Genomic DNA, 18,884 nt, shown 5'->3' with positions numbered 1-18,884 from the left:
CTTCTTTCCATCATTTACGCTGCTCCTTGAACTGCTCTTTTTTCCTTAGTATGCTCCTGCATTTCACTGTCTCCCTCAGGTCTTTCTTTTTTCTTGGCTCCTTCTAGCTGAAGCCAGCACCTGAAAGCAACATCATCAGCTACAGTCACCTTCAGAGGCACATCATTAGCTCAAAGTCATCTTCAAAATTATTTCAAGTAAAAGAGATCGCTTTCCCACATTTTTATTTCATAGGGTGAAGTCAAATAGAATATGGGAAACTGTGCCCAGTTGTGGCCCCCAGGTTTGAGAAGAATGTCAAGAAACTGGAGAGAGCCAGAGCAGAGGGCTACCAGGATGGTGAAGGGTCTAGCACACAAGATGACTGAGCAGGAGCTGAAGAGCTGGGCTTGCATAGTCTGATGAAGAGGAGGCCAAAGGCAGTTAAACAGCAGCCTATGACTCCATGACAAGCAGCTACGATGACACCAGAGCCAACTTCTTCTCAGTGGTAATGGAAGATGCAAGAGGGGGCAATGGCAGCAAGATGAGTGTTCAGCTTGGACATTAGGAGGCAAAATGCCCACCAGAAAGGTAGTGCGGCCTGGGAACAGGCTTCTTTGGGAGCTGGAGGACACCACGTCCCTGGAGGTTTCCAAGCCTCAACCAGGCAAAGCCACGCTGACCTGCTCCAGTGCTGGCCATAGTCTGGCCTCGGGGTGGGATGGGCTGAGCGACCCACAGGGCCCCTCTGAGCAGCACTATAACACTGCAAAATCATGTACTTGTCCTCTTAACACACACTTGGTGTAAAGTTCATCATCTTGTCCCTCAGTTAGCCAGTCCTTCCTAAATGAGGAGAGGAGGGATTTTCAAAATTTATTTTTTAATTTATTTTTTAAGGAGAGGATAATATAGCCAACCTGAACAGTTATGGTAATTCTGGCAGAAGTGAAATGCTGGTGAATACCTCTAACTCTTGCTTTAAACTGAATGTATTATTTCATGCAAACAGCGTCCCTTCAGTTTTCACTGCCTTTCAAAACTACATTCTTGCAGGTGCTGGAAGATGTGCAGGCAGAGAGAGCCTGTGAACATGTGCCCAGCAGAGCGGAACCTCTAGTTTCTGTGGCTAAAACTGTGTTGCAATTCTGATACATCTATCATGTAACAACAGACGTAAGAGGAAAAAGTTTGCGTGGACAGAGAAGTATTTCAGTCCCCCAGTCAGGCTGCTCCTGAGCTACAGTCTGCTTCTGAAGTAGTCCTGCAGACGATGTTGTATTTCATCTTAAAGGATATGTATAGACCCCAGGGCATGGTCGGTCACCTTGTATTAGAATGTGCACTCTCAGTTTGACAAACCAGTATTTATTTTTAGGTAGGCAAGTAGCCTCCTTAGTTTTAGTGGGATGATTCACATCCATGTGATGATGCGTATGTGTGTTTATAGAAGAAAAGTTCCTTATTCATTGTTTCAATATTTATGACTTTTCTCTGAGTTATGCTAATGAAATCTTTGTTCCTTTTTTTTTCTTTTTCCGGGGCTGTCCATAGGCATTCAATGCTTTTTGTGGAAAGATGTTTCTTTTGCAGTTTCCAATACCTTCCTATGAATAAATTAACTTATTTTTACTGGGATGCTTGAAATATTTTGTTTAGGGCACACATTGTAAGCCACAGTCTTGCATTTACTACAATTACTTTTAACATACTTGCAAACTTAATTTTTTGTGCAGCTATATTAAAAGCAACAGCAATTTTCCATCTGTTTTAATTTGCAGTAAATGAGTTTATGCTGCTGTGTTTTAGGCAGACAAGAGCTTGTCTTCTTCAGTAATTATCTCCAGACAACGCTGTTTGAATGATGTGATAGGCTAAATGAAAATGATAGTGTATCTCAGGTAAACTAAACAATTGTGTTCCAACATATTAAAGTCTGGTTATAATAAAAGGTTTCGAATTCATTTCCCTAACCACTGAGCTGATATTCACAAATTACCTTCTGAGGGGTACTGTGACAAAGCGGATATAAGTATCTCCTTAAGACTATGGAGGGTATTGAGGAACGATAAGATTGTTGACATCATTTAAAATTAATCCTTTTTCATACCAGCGACTGGGATCACACCCCTGACTCCTCTGGTTCTTGAGAAGTGGGAAGGTTTTTGAGCCTTTAATACGGTCATAGACATCGGTCATTGCTACTTCTTACATGAAAAAGTTTACAACATAGTTTTTTCTTCATATGGACAAAAGCCGCCTACCTCCCGTGCAGGAGCTGGAAAAGCAGTAGGTTTTTTTGAGGAAGCTTTCCCTTCTTTCCTAAAGCAATCAGTCCCAGGACAGCCAGCTCTCTGCCTAGGGCCTTGAAAGGTAATTAGCGTGTAATGAATAGCAAGCCTTAGTTAGACTTTCTCCTAAAACACATTTACCTCAGAATATTTGCATCGGTGTGAAAATAATTGAATGTCTCCTCGGTCAGGCCTGTTACAGGTTCTGTTTCTGCTGTGTGATGGTAAGGGCTGATGAATCTGGACGTGCCGCTATGTGGTCCCCTACCTTGCTTCCCCTGGGCAAATCTCACGCTTTGAGGAGTGGAGCCACACAGATTTCTCTTGCAAAATATGTTGCAGAAAAATACAATACAGAGAGACCTTGCACTTGCTTTATAAAAGACAAAATATTGTCTTTTTTTATTTGTAAGGAAATAACAGAGGCACGTGCCCAATTTCAAGGTCACCTTTAGAAACAACAGCAAAAAAATGCAGAAATATGATAGCAACTGAGAGTTTTAATTTTGTTGTGGGGGCATCTTTTAGTATGACCTTTTTAATTTTTTTTTTTTCAATAACCACTTCTTCAAATTTATTTCAATGCCTACAAAATACATAGCAGTAGTTCTCCTTGGGCGGGAGCCAAGCAATCCAAATGAACATCCAGGAAACCCCTGATACTCAGCTTTTCTTCTGTGCTACATTTTCCTAGAGCTTTTCTCTATTAATCTTGCAGCAACCCTTGCTTCTGTGTGATTTATTGCTTAGCTGAATAACTGCACAAAAATGTTGTGGATGATGCCCCTCTTACTGGTCTTCAAAAAGGTAACATTCTCTTGCAAGGCCTGGAGTTCTTTTCACTGGCAAGACTCCAGACAAAAGGGCTTTCTGTTAGGTTTTGCCAGCCAAGATGGGGTTCCCTGCTGGGGAGCTACACAGTTTAGATACTGGCTGGTGGTGAAGGGAATGTTAGGGTAAGAGAAAAGGCCAAATCTGGATATCCTTCTGGCACCTGGGAGAGCAATGGATGTGGTGCCTCCTCATCACTCTGCTGTTTTCTCCAGTGGCCTCTTTTCTGTGCTCTTGCCCTCCCTTACCTTTGGCCCCAGCACTGCACCAATGTATCAGTTCCTCCAGAAATCAGTTCTACTGCCACACTGGAAGAGACCCCTCCAAGACCTGGGCTTGGCTCATTTGGTGCTGGCCTCCTTCACCATATTCCATGGTATGTCAGATACCAGATTTATAACTCGACAGAACAAGAAGCAAATTTTAGAAAACAAAGAAGACTAAAAAATACAAATACTTATCTCTGTGTTGTATCTGCATGGGCTCTCCAAGAACATGGAAGCTGAAGAACAATAACATGATGCTTGGAGCAGGAATGAAAGTAGAGGAGTGTTAAGGAATCCCTACCACTGAAGGTTTTTAAGTTAAACCCAGCTCATCTAGCCTTCCTTCATAGTCAGGGGAGAGAAAAGGACACAGATAAGGACAGACAGAAAAATGGTTGCTGTTCCTCTCCATTCATTGCCACAAAAACCAGAGTGACAACCTGTGACACCACCTCCCCCTTTGCAGAGGTCTGAAGAAACGTGAGATTATGGTTTTGGTTTGTATTTGAGAAAAAACCTCTTTGGAACTACAAATACTGGGAACAGAATTTTTCGTGAAAAATTTGGAATGGGCAGTCACCACAGACCTTCCAAATTGCAGCATCCAAGCTGCCATGGAGCTCTGCTTTGCTGCCTGACGCTGGTGGCTGCAGATCTGCGCGAGGCTGTCCTGCAGGTAAATCTGGAACAATTTCACATGCCTTCAACCTGGACTGTTGCATTTATTTTTTAGGGCAAGTTCAGTATGACACATAGAGAGACATTTATATTAACTGCAATTAAGCTCTATTAGACCTTTGATCTGCTACCATATTGTAGTGCATAAATGAATACATTAAGAAAAAAATAAAATGTGAAATAATTATCTTCTTTAAGTTGCAAAGCTGAATTTCAAGCTGTGCCTTTAGAGCAGTTTCATCACATTTTAATTGTGCTAGCTTTTGTGTCAGAAAAAAGAGCTTTATTGGCAAAGGTGAGGGAAAAGTAGAACAAAAGCTGATGTTTCGTTAAACTGAGAAGTGCTACGGTCTTGAAATTATAATCTTTAAAACTTGTGTATTAGTAAAGCACATTACCATATTGGTAGCTTTTGAGAAATAAAACCTTAGTTTTCTCAGAGAGGCACACATTGGCAAGGAAAATGCCAAGGCTGGTTTGGAGATCGATTTAAAAAAAAATATTGTGTTGAAAGGACAAACTTAGCCAAGGGTGATTGTCAGCTGATGTGGGAAAGTGAGAAAAAAATGACCATCCTGATAATCAGCCTGAAAAACAAACTCTCAGTTTCCCCAGCCAGCTGACTCAGACTGAGGGTTGCCTTGCAGAGAGGCACTGATTGACTTTATTGCTGCGTACAGTAAAGCTGGAGCAGAGAGTGATGAGCGGGGGGGAGGACAGGGCTGGGGAGAAGGGCTGGGTCAGTGGGGCCGTCCCCCCTCTGCACTCAGCTGAGGTCAGCTCAGGGAGCTTTGTACGGGGGAAACGCCGTGCTTCTGCATTTTGAACACAGGTATGTTTAGGAATTGCGTTTCTGCTTCCAGTCCTCACAGACAGTGAAGAGCACTGAAATGGTGGCTGTGTGCTCCCAAATGGGGAGCACCCATCCCGTTTTCTTCAGTGCAAATGCCACAAGTGCAAAGGGATGCTTTCTGGCACTCCCAAACAAGAATATCCGTACAGGACTTCAGACGACCGTTCTTGGGCTCAACATTTACACTGAACTGTGGAATAGCATCCTGCCAGCCAAGGAAGCAACAGGTCTCATGAAAGCTTTTTTAACTTCTCAAGAAGGAGAAAGGAGAAAAAATGGCTTTTATTGTCTCTTCTGGATTATTTTTCATTTATTTGTTATTTTTCTTCCAGCTGCTCTTTGACTGTATAGGCTGTGATCAATTACACTGCATATCATGATTTGCAGTGCAATCTGCAGAAATGTGTAAAATGGAGCTGCAAGATGAGGTGCAGCACCTAGGGAATATCTAGCAGCAAATACCACAGTTACTACAATTCCGTCTCTCTGGCTGCTGTATTCTCATGCAGAAGGGGACAGTCCGTAAATTCCCACTGCAAAAGCAGATCTCCTCATGCATGTGCTCTGTAGACAAACTGTTAAAAACAGAAACTACACCTCAGCCTTCTACCCCTCCCTCTCTGCCCACTCTGTTCGAGGGGCTTGTAACTTCAAAGTGCAGTTGAGAGCATTGAATTCCCGATGTTATCAAGCGCATTAAGCCTGGAAACTTAGCAGACTGATTATCCCTTGGTTTGCTCCTTGAGTAGCCACTGATATCTGCCAGAGTGAATACCATGGTAGGTGCAAAATGACAGCAAATCTAAGCAGGAGCATTCTGCAGAGCTTTGGGCTAAGCAGCAGAAAATCAGGCCCAGCAGGGGCAAATACATGAAAAAGATTATGTGATCTCAGTCTCTTAAAAATCTCCCTTTTATTTCTTTCCACCTTCCTTCCTTCCTTCCTTGCTTCCTTCCTCCCTCCCTCCCTTCCTCCTTCCCCTTTCTCTCTCTCTTTCTTTTCTTTATCTCTCTCTCTCTTTTCTTTCTCTCTCTCTCTTTTTCTCTTTCTAATCCTCATGGTGAAATATGATCCAAGCAAACTTTAAAGCCTCAAATGAAAATAAAAAGTCCTCCATTTTAATGTTGACATGTGGGGAGGAAGGGAGGAAGGCAGAGAAGGTTACTTCATGAATGTTTCAACATTCTCGTATCTGAGATAGTAATACTACGTCTAATGTTGAAATGCTGGTTTGAGTGAGTGCTATAGATGTAACAAGGAAAAATAGTATTTGGGAAGCAGACTAGGTTTAGAAAAATGCACTGTTTTGCAGCCTCCAGACAAAATGACTGGGACAGATCCCGAATAGCTTTGGTAAAACTGGTTGAGTAAACACTGTGGGTCTTATTATTGTGATGAAAGTCATTAACAGTAGACCTATTTGGTATGAAGCTCAAAAATCACACAGGGCTGAGCTCTTGAACTGCAGTATTTTGGGCCAGGGACAGCTGCTTTCCTCATGGTGTGAGCAGTGCGTGGCACAAGCAAGTGCTCACTGCTGAGACAACAGTAATCCCGTGTGGGCTAGGCAAGTGACACTGCCAGCTCCATCGTGAATTGCTGTAGTGAGATGAATTGAGCAGACAGGAACAGAGGACTGAAAATGAAATGGCTGCTTATAGGAACAGTGTTGCAAACCTAAAGCATTCCAATATCATAAGTCCAGTCACTGTCTTCAAGTTATAAAATCTGTTTCCACACCATTTTAAAATGAAAATAATCAGTGGTAAATTTCGTGCTTTCTGGTTTCAGAGCTTCCAGGTGCTTCACAGCCTCACATTTTCTCTTCAGCCACAAATATTAAGAATCTAAACACCACTTCCAGTCTCCTAGGTCAAACAGGTAGGTGTATATAAAGGAGACTTGAAATATCATGACACTTCTCATCAGGTTGCAAGAATTGGCAAGACTGTAAGCCTGGCACTGCAAACTAGAGGCATTAAGTATCACACATTTTTGAGCTTTATTTAATAGTCACTTTAGATCCAAATTATTAAGAACGATTGGAGATAAATGGTATAGAAAAGTAAGAGCTGCTTCTTGCTGACAATGTATCTTTGAGCTCAATGAATGCGTGGAAATGCAAAGCGTCGTAGGGACAGTTTCCCACCTCCTGTGACGTGTCTGTTGCATTGGCCCTGGTGTGGGGAGGGCATTTCTCCTCCATGGTTTAAGAGTTGATGGAGCTCAGATGAAGCCAAAGCCACCTGTGAAGAATAGGTAGTAACGTCGTTTTTGCTGTGACACTGTTTAATGTTATGTCCAGCAGTTCTGGATTATCCAGCTGTAGAAACCATAGAAGGCAGGCCGTTTTTTCTGTTTCCACTTACTTTGCAAGCCCAAGAGATTTCTGTATTCATGTAAGATAAATAATGGGAGAATTCTATAAGTGTTAGCCATGGTTTGAGTCTGTATGCAGTTCACAGACTTCTTTCAAAGGTCACAGTAGGCTTAGGACAACTGCCCCTTCATTAAGACAGACAGATCTTTGATGAAGCTTTTAAAGATCACTTGGAGAAATTATTTAAAAATTGCTTAGTCATCATTATATCATGTCTTTTCTTGCTCCTCATCCTCTGACGAAGGAATTATTTTGCCTCTTGTAATCATTCCCAAGGACACCCAATTTTGTCATGTTAACATGGCACAAAACGGCCGAGTCAGAAGACTCACTCTGCTCTGGGCTGGAAACCCAAGAGTTCAAGATTTTGCTTCAAAGGAGTTTAAGCCCTCTAGCATAATCAAGAGCCCGTATGTAACTACAATACAAACATACTGCTTCAGTGCTGACTGAGGGGATTATGCAGGTGCTAAACAAGATTACCTTTGATTGCTGTTGTAGAAACCTAGGAAGAAACACTGCTTCAGCCCTCTAATGACATTTTTACAGACGCCTAAGCATTGTCTACAAAGTTTGCTATGGTGAAGCAGTTGGGTTTAATCATGCTCAGTTAACCGATCTGATGAAGTAGTTGTTAAATACTCCTTAGGTAGAACCACTGCAAAACATTTGAAAATCTAAGGTGAGTGAAGGCTGGATACCTAATCAACTCAGGCAAGAAAAAGAACAGCACCCCTATCCCATCACCACCACCAAGAAATGGCCCCTAAATGCTGTGTTTTTAACTAGGGAGTTCCCCAGATCTGGTTTCGTGTATAGGCGGCTCTTGACCTAGCTGAGAGGACAATAACTTCTGGTAGAGAAGAGAGGGTAGGAGCCAGCAGGAGGGACGCGGACATCCCTCACACTGCCTGTGCAGCTGGCAGAGGGGTAAGGCAGGTCACCAGCCTACTGTGCTTCAGGCAGAAGAAAGCACCGCTCAGATTAGTCAAATCCATGGAGCTACCCTGTGTGGACTCCCACATTTTAGAAAAAAAAAATGTATTATGGCTATAGCTAACATTGCTTATGAATGGCTAATTAAATGTATTTCTAAACTTGTTTCATGAAAGTTTATCATCTAAATCAGCATTTAATCTCCATGCATAGAAGCCAAGACTGGTTATAGGTCAGGGGAATTAACCAGGAGCATTAGGCATTCAAAATCAAAGTGAGGAAGTGAAAGATTTCCTCCTAATGGGGACAGAGACTTCTGGGATGTTTCCCAGGGGGACAGTTGCAAAAATGGCAAAGAAAGCAGGAAGAAAATCCCCAAACCATTCAAGTGAAATCTGCCTCAGGGCCTGACAGGTACTTGTCACTCCAGGAGCGGTTTGTTTAGTGGGACATTTGCACTGTGTAGCCACAGCACTTTTGGGGCATTTCTTTTCTTGGCTTACATGCAGTTCTGACATGTCACCCAACCACAGCAGCAACAGTTAATCTGTTACATTTTTTATTTCTAAATAAGATCTAAGCTCATGATAAGACAAAGAGAACTAAAGACTAAAAAAGCACAACCCCCCCCCACGTTGCACACCGCCCCCACCAAGCAAAACCCGAAGACAGAAAGCAGCCAGAGTAACAAGTATGTGGGTGAGCTCGACAGATTGACTTCATGCTGTCTATGCTGCACTTCCTTCCTTCTTGTAAAACTAACAAAGCTCCTTGTACACAGCCCTCATCCTTGGTGCTCCTGCGTACAGACCAGGGGTCACCAAGTGGCCACATCTGCCCTCAGACGTATTCGCAGGACTCTTGCTGGTAGCTAACGAGAGCTCTGCTCACAGAGCAGACCAACGCTGAAACGTGGTTGATGGCTTATTAAACAGATCTGCTGTAATACCTTTGTTTCTCCTCATTATGCCACGACATAATTCCTCAGGAGCCTTTGTGCAGCACATCGTGCACTGCGGCCATCCTGCGCGCAGGCGTATTGCTGCTGAGGCGGTTGTCGTCGTCCAGCAAACACTTGGTGTGCGAGAGCCTACGTCTCATTTTTACGTGAAAAACATCCTTCAGTTAAGCTTGGCTTGGGGACGAAGCGCTTCAGCCCCGAATAAAGGCGCCTGGGAAGCAGAGAGCTCTGCCCGCCCGTCCCCGGCCCCGCTGCCCGCCCCGCCGCGCTGCCCGTACCTGCCTCCTCGCCGCCCCAGAGGGGCCTGGGCTCCGGCAGCGGGTCTCCTTTGCTGTGGGGCTCCTTCGTCTGAAAAACAGAGGGAACACGTCAGGTCACGAGAGCTTCCGATTGCACTGCGTTACTGCTTCACAACACTTCAGACCCAAATTATTTTCCGTCCAAAGAAAGCGTGTCGGGCGGCAGCGCAAGGCCCCTCTCCAGCTGTTTCTGTAATCAGGGGCAAACTTATGAGGTGCCAGGTACTGCGATCTTCCAGAATAGAAAAGGGCTCTGTGCTTCACTGCACTTTGAATTGCATTTTTCTGTTCAAATAGTGCGTGTTGGTTCTACACCCGTGGACCAGATGGTTAGCCTTGTTCTCCAGCCTCGGCCCTGCTGAGGGGGAGAAAGGGACAGAGAGCGGCAGGCAGCGTCCCAGCGGGGCTGTCTTCTGACATGGGGCTCTTTGCAGACAGCCACTCTGCCCATTCTTTCACCCAGGGCAGGGACAGCCTTAAAGGGGGTGAGGTTTGGGGTAGAGGGTGCACAGGTATGATCCCTTCACATAGCCTTGGGTATCATCAATGGGGGAGCTGCAGATCCCTGCTCCCCTCCCTGATTAACACTTCGTCCTCATCCCTCCTATTACAGTGTCTCTAACTGGTTGCCCTCTGGGCCTCTCTTACACAAGAGGCTTGGATCAGAGCTGCACGAGAATTTGGGGGAACTGGGAGTGTGACTGTCCTCTGGCACCACCTTTGTAAGGGTACCAGCCATTGGCCTCATTGGTGCTGCTTCTGGGTGATAAACCGGGTGTGAGGGTGAAGTCAGTCAGCAGGATTACATATTTTGCTAACCCAAAGTATGTCCCAGGCTCTCCATCCCACTGAAACACTGCATCCAGCATCAGGATGGGAAGCAGCAGTCAAATGGCAGATAAGGCGCCGAATAAGAACAAGGTGAAGAATTCCCACTGGAACCACTGCACAGGCTTTTGGCAGAAAGTTCTCATGTCCAAAGACAGGAGAAATTTTCTTGCTAACATCAAAACTTTAGTTTTTCTTAATACAAATGCGTTGTCCTCAAAGTCTGCAATCCTGAAGGATTAAAGAGTTTCTCAGTATGAGTGTGGGGCTCTGGTGAGTCACAGAAGTAGAGTTTTCAGCTTTGATGTTCTTGTCCTTTCAGTTTAAGGACTACTTTCATTCAAAAGATTCCCAACTCAAATGGCAGCTTCACCCACCGTTACACACACTCCAAACAGGTGTGAAGCTGGCTGGGGGATGCCCAAGGTTGCAAAGCGTTGAAAATGTGGCTCACTTTTCTGATGTCATATTTCTGACTATCTTTATTCAGAGAATAAGAGCACGATGAATAACAAGAGAGAAACAGGCATTCAGGGCAGCAGGTGTTCTAGCTACTGTACACTCTGTAATTAAGGAGCCAGAGGGACTGAAGGAAAGATGCAGCACAGGGGTAGAAAGTAAGTGTGGGATGAAGGGAGGGAAGGAGAGAAAGTGCTTAGTTTGATGCATTCTAGGCGGAACTGTGATTATGCCCAGAAGAATACAAGCTCAGAAAACACAGGGAAAATCATTTAAGAAAAAGCACACACTAGACATGGATCCGCCCCTACAGAAAAGCACATCTTTATGTACGTGCAAAACAATATAAGGCAGAGCCACCATGTCGAGGACAGAAGTGTAATGACCACAATGCCCATGAGCAATAGAAGGCTGAATGCTGAAAGCTGCAAACCCTGAACTCTGTTCCTTAACGGAGTCCAGTGAAAAGGGAAACTCTTGGTCACATGGCCATGAAACAAGCGGCACCACAGTCAAAGTTTTGCAGAGGTAAAGGTCTGGGAAGTTGTACAGGCAGGCCACATGCAACAAGTCCCAGGGAAGGAAATTTATGCTGAACCGGTACTGGAGAGGAACAGAGCAGAAGAGAAGCCACTTAGTATAAGCAATGACTCCAGGAGGATCACACACACGTCCCTCCCCGACCTCATGCACACAGAGTGTCCTGCATCTGCAAGTAAGGGCAACGGAGGCTTTTATCAAGGGGCCTCGAACACCAGCTTATCCAGCAAGCAAGAGCAGCATTGGGTCAGAGTGAAGGCTCACGCTTGTAGCCGCCGACAGCAGGGGGGTTCTTGGCAGAAGCCCGGGGTTGTGCTGACACTGCAGCAGTGTCACCCTCTCGTGTCTCATCCCAGGTTAAAGCCAGCAAGTTGCAGAGCTGACAACAGCCTTGCCACACTCCAGAGTGTGCCAGTCCACAGGACCACAGTCGGTAACACTTCTGTATCTCAGAGCAGTGGTGGGAAGGTAAAAGCGTTAAATCTTGTGAAGCACAGAGAACACCAGTGACAGAAGTCACACAAACAGACCAGAAATCTAGTTTGAAATAGCTTGTGGAGCTCCTGTAGCACTAAGTATGCCCACTTTAATTGTATGTCATATTGCTAACAAATACATCCATTCCAACGATTTTGCTCCTCCACCTTTTTTTTTCCTTGAGTTGCTTCACTGTTATCTGTGTTTATAGTGCCACTTTAATCTCGCCTTCCCTTTTTACATCTATGCTGCCGTTTGAATTGAGGTTCTCAAAAAGGGAGGCATCCTTAAGGAGAGCCCACTTGTTATTTTATGCAGGATGTTTCTTTCATATGTTTTCCTGGATTATTTTCACATACCACCAAATCAGTCAAATAATCCATTCTCTGAATATAGCAATCTCACTTGAAATATAGCTGTTGTTGATTCTCATGTCTTAATGTGATAAAAAATACAAGGCAACCATATCCACAGAATAAAAAGTGTTTTGCAGGTGCGCTTTTTTTTAAAGTTATTTTTCCCCTTTATAATATTTGCGCTGAAGAAGTTTTGCTTTTCGTTTGTGACAGTGCTTATCATGGTGCTTGTAAAATGCTGGATTAAGTCTGTTTCCTAGCTGACATTGCTCAAGCCGAAAGTTCAGTGAGGGGAAACGAGACAAATAGTTTAATGCTAGTGGCCAAGTCTTTGTGCTAGCTGAGTACACTTAAGCCACAGCAGATAAAACCTCAGCAGGACAAATATGTTAAAACAATATCCATACAATAGTGACTTGGTGTAGAAAACAGCACATTCTTTCATCCCATGAAGCACAACTTCTCCCTTCCCACATTTCTTGTACTCTGATAGTGTGACCTCGAAAGGCCAGCTGCCGTGGTGAGTGGGACTGCTCCCACTAAGCCTTGCCCTAGGAGTCAGCTGTGGAAAACTACAGCTTCTGATCTGCAAAAGATAAAACATGGCAGAGGATCAGTCCCTGAAGCAGAGTTTAAAGGCACTAAACTATGTTTTGGGATAACTCCAATCTCAGTGCCATTGGGAGAATAAAAAGCTAAGTAGAAGTCAGAAGTTCCTGTGTCAGTGCAAGCAACACTTGACTTGAAATCACAGAATCACAGAATGGTAGGGGTTGGAAGGGACCACTGTGGATCACCTAGTCCAAACCCCCTGCCAAAGCAGGGTCACCTACAGTAGGCTGCACAGGACCTTGTCCAGGCGGGTCTTGAATATCTCCAGAGAAGGAGACTCCACAACCTCCCTGGGCAGCCTGTTCCAGTGCTCCTCCACCCTCAGAGTGAAGAAGTTCTTCCTCATGTTCAGACGCAACTTCCTGTGCTTCAGTTTGTGTCCATTGCCTCTTGTCCTGTCGCTGGGCACCACTGAAAAGAGTCTGGCCCCATCCTCTTGACACCCACCCCTAAGATACTTTTAAGCATTTATAAGGTCCCCTCTCAGTGCTTTATATAGCTTGTGCAACATGATGCTAATTGCATGATCCTGCTTTTTCACGTTTTAGAAATGCAAAAAAAATACGGCCTCAAGTTTTGTCAGGGGAGGTTTAGATAGGATATTAGGAAAAATTTCTTTACTGAAAAAGTGGTCAAGCATTGGAACAGGCTGCCCAGGGAAGTGGTGGAGTCGCCATCCCTGGAGGTTTTCAAAAAACATGAGATATGGCACTCCAGGATATGGTTTAGCAGGCATGGTGGTGATGGGTTGGACTTGATGATGTTAAAGGTCTTTCCCAACCTTAACGATTTTATGATTCAATGATTCTATAGCAGTCTTTATAAATGCTTAATAAAGTAGCAGCTACACTGTGTCCTTCTCTACTCCTTTTGACCTAGGCACACTGTTCTTTTCAGCTGCAGCACCTCTTGGTGTGTCCTCAGCCTGGAGGCTGCCAGTGAAAGAAAGATTGGAAAAGAGACAAGGTAGGCAGACTGGCTGCCTGTTCTTGCAAAGGCTGGTGTAGGCCAGGGAATGGGAAAGGCAGTTGAGACTCAAGTGTTCGATGAGATACACTCTTGAAAAGCTCATCATCCGCCTGGCATGGGGATGTTTGAGGGCATCCAGACTTTCATACAAGTGCCTCCATCCCATTGTGGGAGCCCCAGAGGAGCTGGTACCTGGGGTAATCGCTTCCTCCATTGCTGTAACATGAGGTCCATGTTCCTCCACCGTGCACAGCAAGGTGCCATGGGGGGACCCCCCCCACCAAGAAGGGAGAAAGGAGACAGCAGAAAGAAGACCTGTTACTCTTTGAATAACAGTGTTAGTGAGGCAGGTAACACTTCTGGTCTAGAAATGACCTAAGACTCTAATGCATGTGCTTTTTTAATGGGGCTACTGCTGTGGTTAGTGTTTAGCCAGTCCTCACCTGCTCTGCTGAACCAAGAGCCAGAGAAATGAGACATGCCTCATTTATTGCAAAGGCAATTTAAACTCTGAAGCCTAATTTACACATCAACATTGTTAATTATTTCATTGCTGAACATCTTAACAGAGAGAGCTCATTAATGGCTGCATATTCTGTTCACTTGAAAGGACATCAATACCAACAGTGAAAGCAGAATACATTATCTAGACTAAATACCACAGCCACTTTGTATTAAAAAGAAAAGATGTTTCTCACATATACCAAATGATACTCGTTTATTAAAGTTATCTGCCTTCACTGCTGTTTTGTGGAGTCCTATAGAGGATCTACCTTATTCAGCAAGACACAGCCTTGGGATCCAGCATAGTTTTACTGTTAGGATGACAATGAATATTCTCTTTTCACTTGAGGTTCTCAGTTATCCAAATAAGTCACTGAATTCTTTATGATACTTAGCATATTCAAATTTATGGCTTTATTCTTGGAGACAATCTCTTTCAATGAAGACAATGTCAGGATGTGACAGAGCTGTGCGTACATTAGCTCTGTGTATTGTGTTTATGAATACGTAAAGTGAAAAGATTCATAAAGTTGGTGACACTAAGCTGTCTATAACCAGGCTTTACAACCAGTTATCCATTAAAATGAATGGGAACCATCTACAATTCTTCTGGTGGACTGCTTCAGCACTGCTAAAGTCTCAGCGGTATTGTCCTCCTCAGACACTGCTGTCTCTGTTTACATAGGTGGAGCTCTGAAAAATATGGAGACTCCAAGCTCTGCCTATGGGTGGAAGAAGCACTCATGCAGATTTCTGCAAAACAACTGTAACTTGCAGTGAGATCATACTGCGGTCAAGTCAACTTGAAGGATCATGATGAAGTGAGCTGCAAAGCTAAGAGAAGACCATTGCATTTCGTGTGCTGCAATACTGTTTCTCCAGCCACTGTGTTTCTCCACACAGCACGCTGCATCCTTGCACAGCATCTCTGCAAGGGATCCGAGTCGTAGGCACAGTGGACTATAGGATCCCATAGATGCAAGCACAGCTCTCCAGACTGTTACTACCATAAAAACACAACGCATATGCTATTTTAAATGCCTGTCTCCATTTTTGTTCTTCTTTTCTGGACCTCAGAAGGACTCAGCCTACACAAAGCCCTATATTTGTGTTATAAGGGTCAGAAACTATATGCTTTGTAGACAGGCATCTCCTGGTGTCCTCATGGAGATCATCATCATTTCTGAAGAAATTTACAGCCAGGATGACTCAAATCATAAGCCTCACTGGCCCTGCACTCTTCCATGGGTGAAAAGAGCATAAACTTAGTTTTTCCACTTCTTTTTGATGATGTTGTGAAACAGACCTGTTTGAGTGGGACAGGCTGAGGTAGCATGGTGAAGGACAGTGTTGTGGCTCGCAGGACAGGCACCGAGGGACAACAAAACTGCAAAGCTGCAGTGCAAGGTAAATGCTGCATCAAACAGATACCAATTTTTTTATCGATGTACGGCAGGCTGTCACCCATTCGGTTACTGAAAGAGTCCTTCCTCTTGAATAAACGAAGTCACGGGGGAGGGGGGAGAAGCAGTGAAAATCAGCACTTTTCTTCCCTACACTTACAGGAAATTTCACCTGTGCTTTATCTACAATAGAACTGCACCAGTCCAAACAATGCATATAAACGTTATTTGTGGAGTAAAGGCCTTTTGGATTGCTCGTTGTAAAACAGCAAACAGCTTTTGTTATGATCAAGTGGTGGAAATAAGTGAACATTGAATAGCAAATAAAAAAAGAAGCCACATTTTTATCTGGTAAACTTCTAGTTTAAAAATTCATTAAAGCCACAGTGTTACGTCCAAGGCTTCTTACCTCAGATTTTGAAAAAGTTTGAATTAGGATTCTGATTCATATCTGTGTTTTTCTCCGTGGAGCTAAATAGGAATCCAGAAGCCAAACCATGATGAACAGAGAGGAAATTCAGGGGCATGTGTGAATTTGGAGCTACAGTCACAGTGACTGTAGAGTCAGAAGTAGCCAGTACAATGATCTTGTCCAATATTATGCATAACACGACTGCAGAATCTTGCCAGCTTGGTTGCTACCTCACACCTCCTCACCTCTGGCATCATTTCATACCTGGTTTTGAGTTCAGAATTTCCAGTGATGGAAAAGTCACTCTTCCTTTGTATGAGCTATTAGTTCAGCATTTTTTTAGCTTTTTATCTTATTCACTGTTTTTCTTGATCTTCCAGTCCCAGGATGCTTTTATGCGTTTTCCTTGAAGAGTTTTGTGTTACAAGTAGCTGCTCCACCAGGGAGATATCTATAGGCCACGGTCAAGTTGCCTCTCAGACTCTTTTTTGACGAAGTCATCATAGCCTTTAACATCTTCTACTGAGGGTTAAACTATCTTACACTTAGCACAAGCTAAAAACACACACAATTCCTGCAAAGTAGAAAACAGAGCTATAAATTTGAGCCCTTGCTGCTGCCTCACAATGACTTACACACTAAATCAAGTTCAGAAAAAAAAATCCTTTAATTAACATTAGATGTGTTTTCCAAAATCAGACAAAGTGTTACAGAAATGGAGCTCGTCTTAAGGCTATTTATTGCTGTTTATCTCTTTTTATGTAGATTTTAAAAGATCAATCTGAAGACTACAATTTAGCTATCACAAACAAACTAATGCATCATATCCTATAATAAAAGTGATAAACTGTGCCTGAAATAATTTTAAGTGTGGAGTTTAACTCTTTTAAGTAGCACAGTGGAGTAAAAAAGTAGCTGCATGCAGAGCTGACACAAAGCTCGCAATGAATGAGGTATATTATTTAGTGAGAACAGAGCTTTCACATGGTTTCAGAGTCTGTTAGAGCTGTGGATATCTTCCAAGGCTCACGATGTACTCCCCTTTTTTCCAGGAATCGGTCTGGAAGTGTCATAAGACTGAACTTTCTGGTCCTTACTGGTTCTAACCAGAGCAGAGTCATTCCGTTGTACATTATCCCGCTCTCATCCACAAACAATGGCAATGCATGTTAACTGAATTTACTTCAGGTTTGGTTTAGCATTTGGGCAAAGGTTAGAGTCAGTTCTCACTTTGCCTGAACTAGTTCTCTGTCCTGGGTGTTAAAGCCTCAGAAATAATTGGTGACCCTTGTGTGCTCCCGGCTTGCTTTGAACTGCTTCTGGCCTGAGCAAGGAGCATTTTGCCATGGATGAGCAAGTGAGATGCCTCTGTTGTTGTTCTCTGGCTGTTCAGTGACATAGCACGTATTGCCAGGGACAAGGCATTACTGGCTTTTGCTTCAGATACTAAGTGCATTTCACCAGTAGGCAGTTTACTGACCCTGTAGACTGTACGCTCAAACTGTCCTAGGCACAAGTATAGGAAACTAGTTGCAATAGTGTATTGTTCTCTATTTTTCTGTACAGGGGAAGAAATACAAGCAGTGACCGCTCTTGAAATAATTGATGCCTTCCACAAGCCAACTGTTTATTCATGGCATCTTGAAGTACCGAGACTAGAGATTAATTGGATAATTATTATCTTCATTTTACAGATGTAAAATCTAAATAACAGAGGGGTTGAAGACTTGTTCAAACTTAAATCTCAGTTGAAAGAATCTGGCATATACTCTAGCTTCCAATCCTCCAATTAATTTTCATGAAGAAATGATATCCCGTAATACATCCTTACGCTAGTACGACAATCAGCTTACACATACAGTGGGTTTTATATCAGTGGAGAAGCCCTTTTTTCTGCATATTTTCGTGATGCTCATCAAGCACTTGGGGATCGTTTTTTCAAGGCTTGTGTTTCTGCCATGTATTCGAGTATGAAGAGACTGAACTTAGTTAAGAGAGTCAGTGGATCTCTCACATTCCACCGAGAGGACTAACAAGCCCTAGAGACACAATGTATAAGGAGTTTGCTCAGAAATGGGGGTGAATTACTCAGGAACAAGGCTAAATTTATTTCTGAATGATTACTTCTGTGGAAGCACAGCTCCAAGTCTTTTCAACTTGATGAGAGGGGGTGAAGGAGAACGGCTCCAGTTGTGTGCAGGGCCCATACTCAGCCAGCTGTGATTTGCAGCTGTTGAGAGAAACAAGAGTGAGTTGTCTGAGGGGTACTATGAGTTATATAGGTCTTCCTTGGACTGGTAGTGGCCAGGTTTCCAGTTCTGGCCTCCAATGCCACCTTAGTCTAACCACTTTTACAACCCCTCGCCCTGTGCAGTGTCTGCACTAGCAGTGGTGGGGAGCTCTTTACAGATGTCTTGATCCCTGTGTGCAAGCATGGTGGCTGGCTCACCTTTTAATCTTCACTGAAACACAAATGCATTTATACAGGAAGAGGAGCAGGTACGCCTGACTGCAGAACAGATGATGAGGACGATGGAGGAGCAGACGAGTACTTGACCCACCAGTAGCAAACACACGGTGCACCCAATGACTGTCCTGCTGCATCACGACTTCCATTTACATTGCCTGAGATGTACATATCCTGAGGAAGCCGAACAGCCTTTGCTATATGGACAGCTTCACTCTCCTACTAACTTTGAAGGATTGATATTTTCATAATACTGTGGTTCAGTGTCATGACAGCAAGGTCAAGCACATATTTTTCTAGGAAACAACTGTCTATTGTGCATGAATTAACATGTTGTACTTAGGTTTGGTAATTTTTTTTATTAGTACCTGATTGTTCTC

General features: G+C 43.6%; 1 protein-coding gene across 1 annotated transcript in view; it reads right to left on the bottom strand.

Moving 5' to 3' along the window:
* The window catches only part of SGK1 (serum/glucocorticoid regulated kinase 1), an 81,024-nt gene that overhangs the window by 18,575 nt on the left and 43,565 nt on the right, over window positions 1–18,884 (bottom strand). The window contains exon 3 of the mRNA XM_075414003.1: window positions 9,457–9,526. Within this exon, the coding sequence (XP_075270118.1) occupies window positions 9,457–9,526 (70 nt within the window). The remainder of the gene's footprint in view (window positions 1–9,456; window positions 9,527–18,884) is intronic.

Source organism: Opisthocomus hoazin, chromosome 2 (assembly GCF_030867145.1).
Source record: "Opisthocomus hoazin isolate bOpiHoa1 chromosome 2, bOpiHoa1.hap1, whole genome shotgun sequence".
NCBI classification, from domain to species: Eukaryota; Metazoa; Chordata; class Aves; order Opisthocomiformes; family Opisthocomidae; genus Opisthocomus; species Opisthocomus hoazin.
The sequence above is the reverse complement of the archived record's forward strand: the minus strand, read 5'-3'. Positions and strand labels throughout refer to the sequence as shown.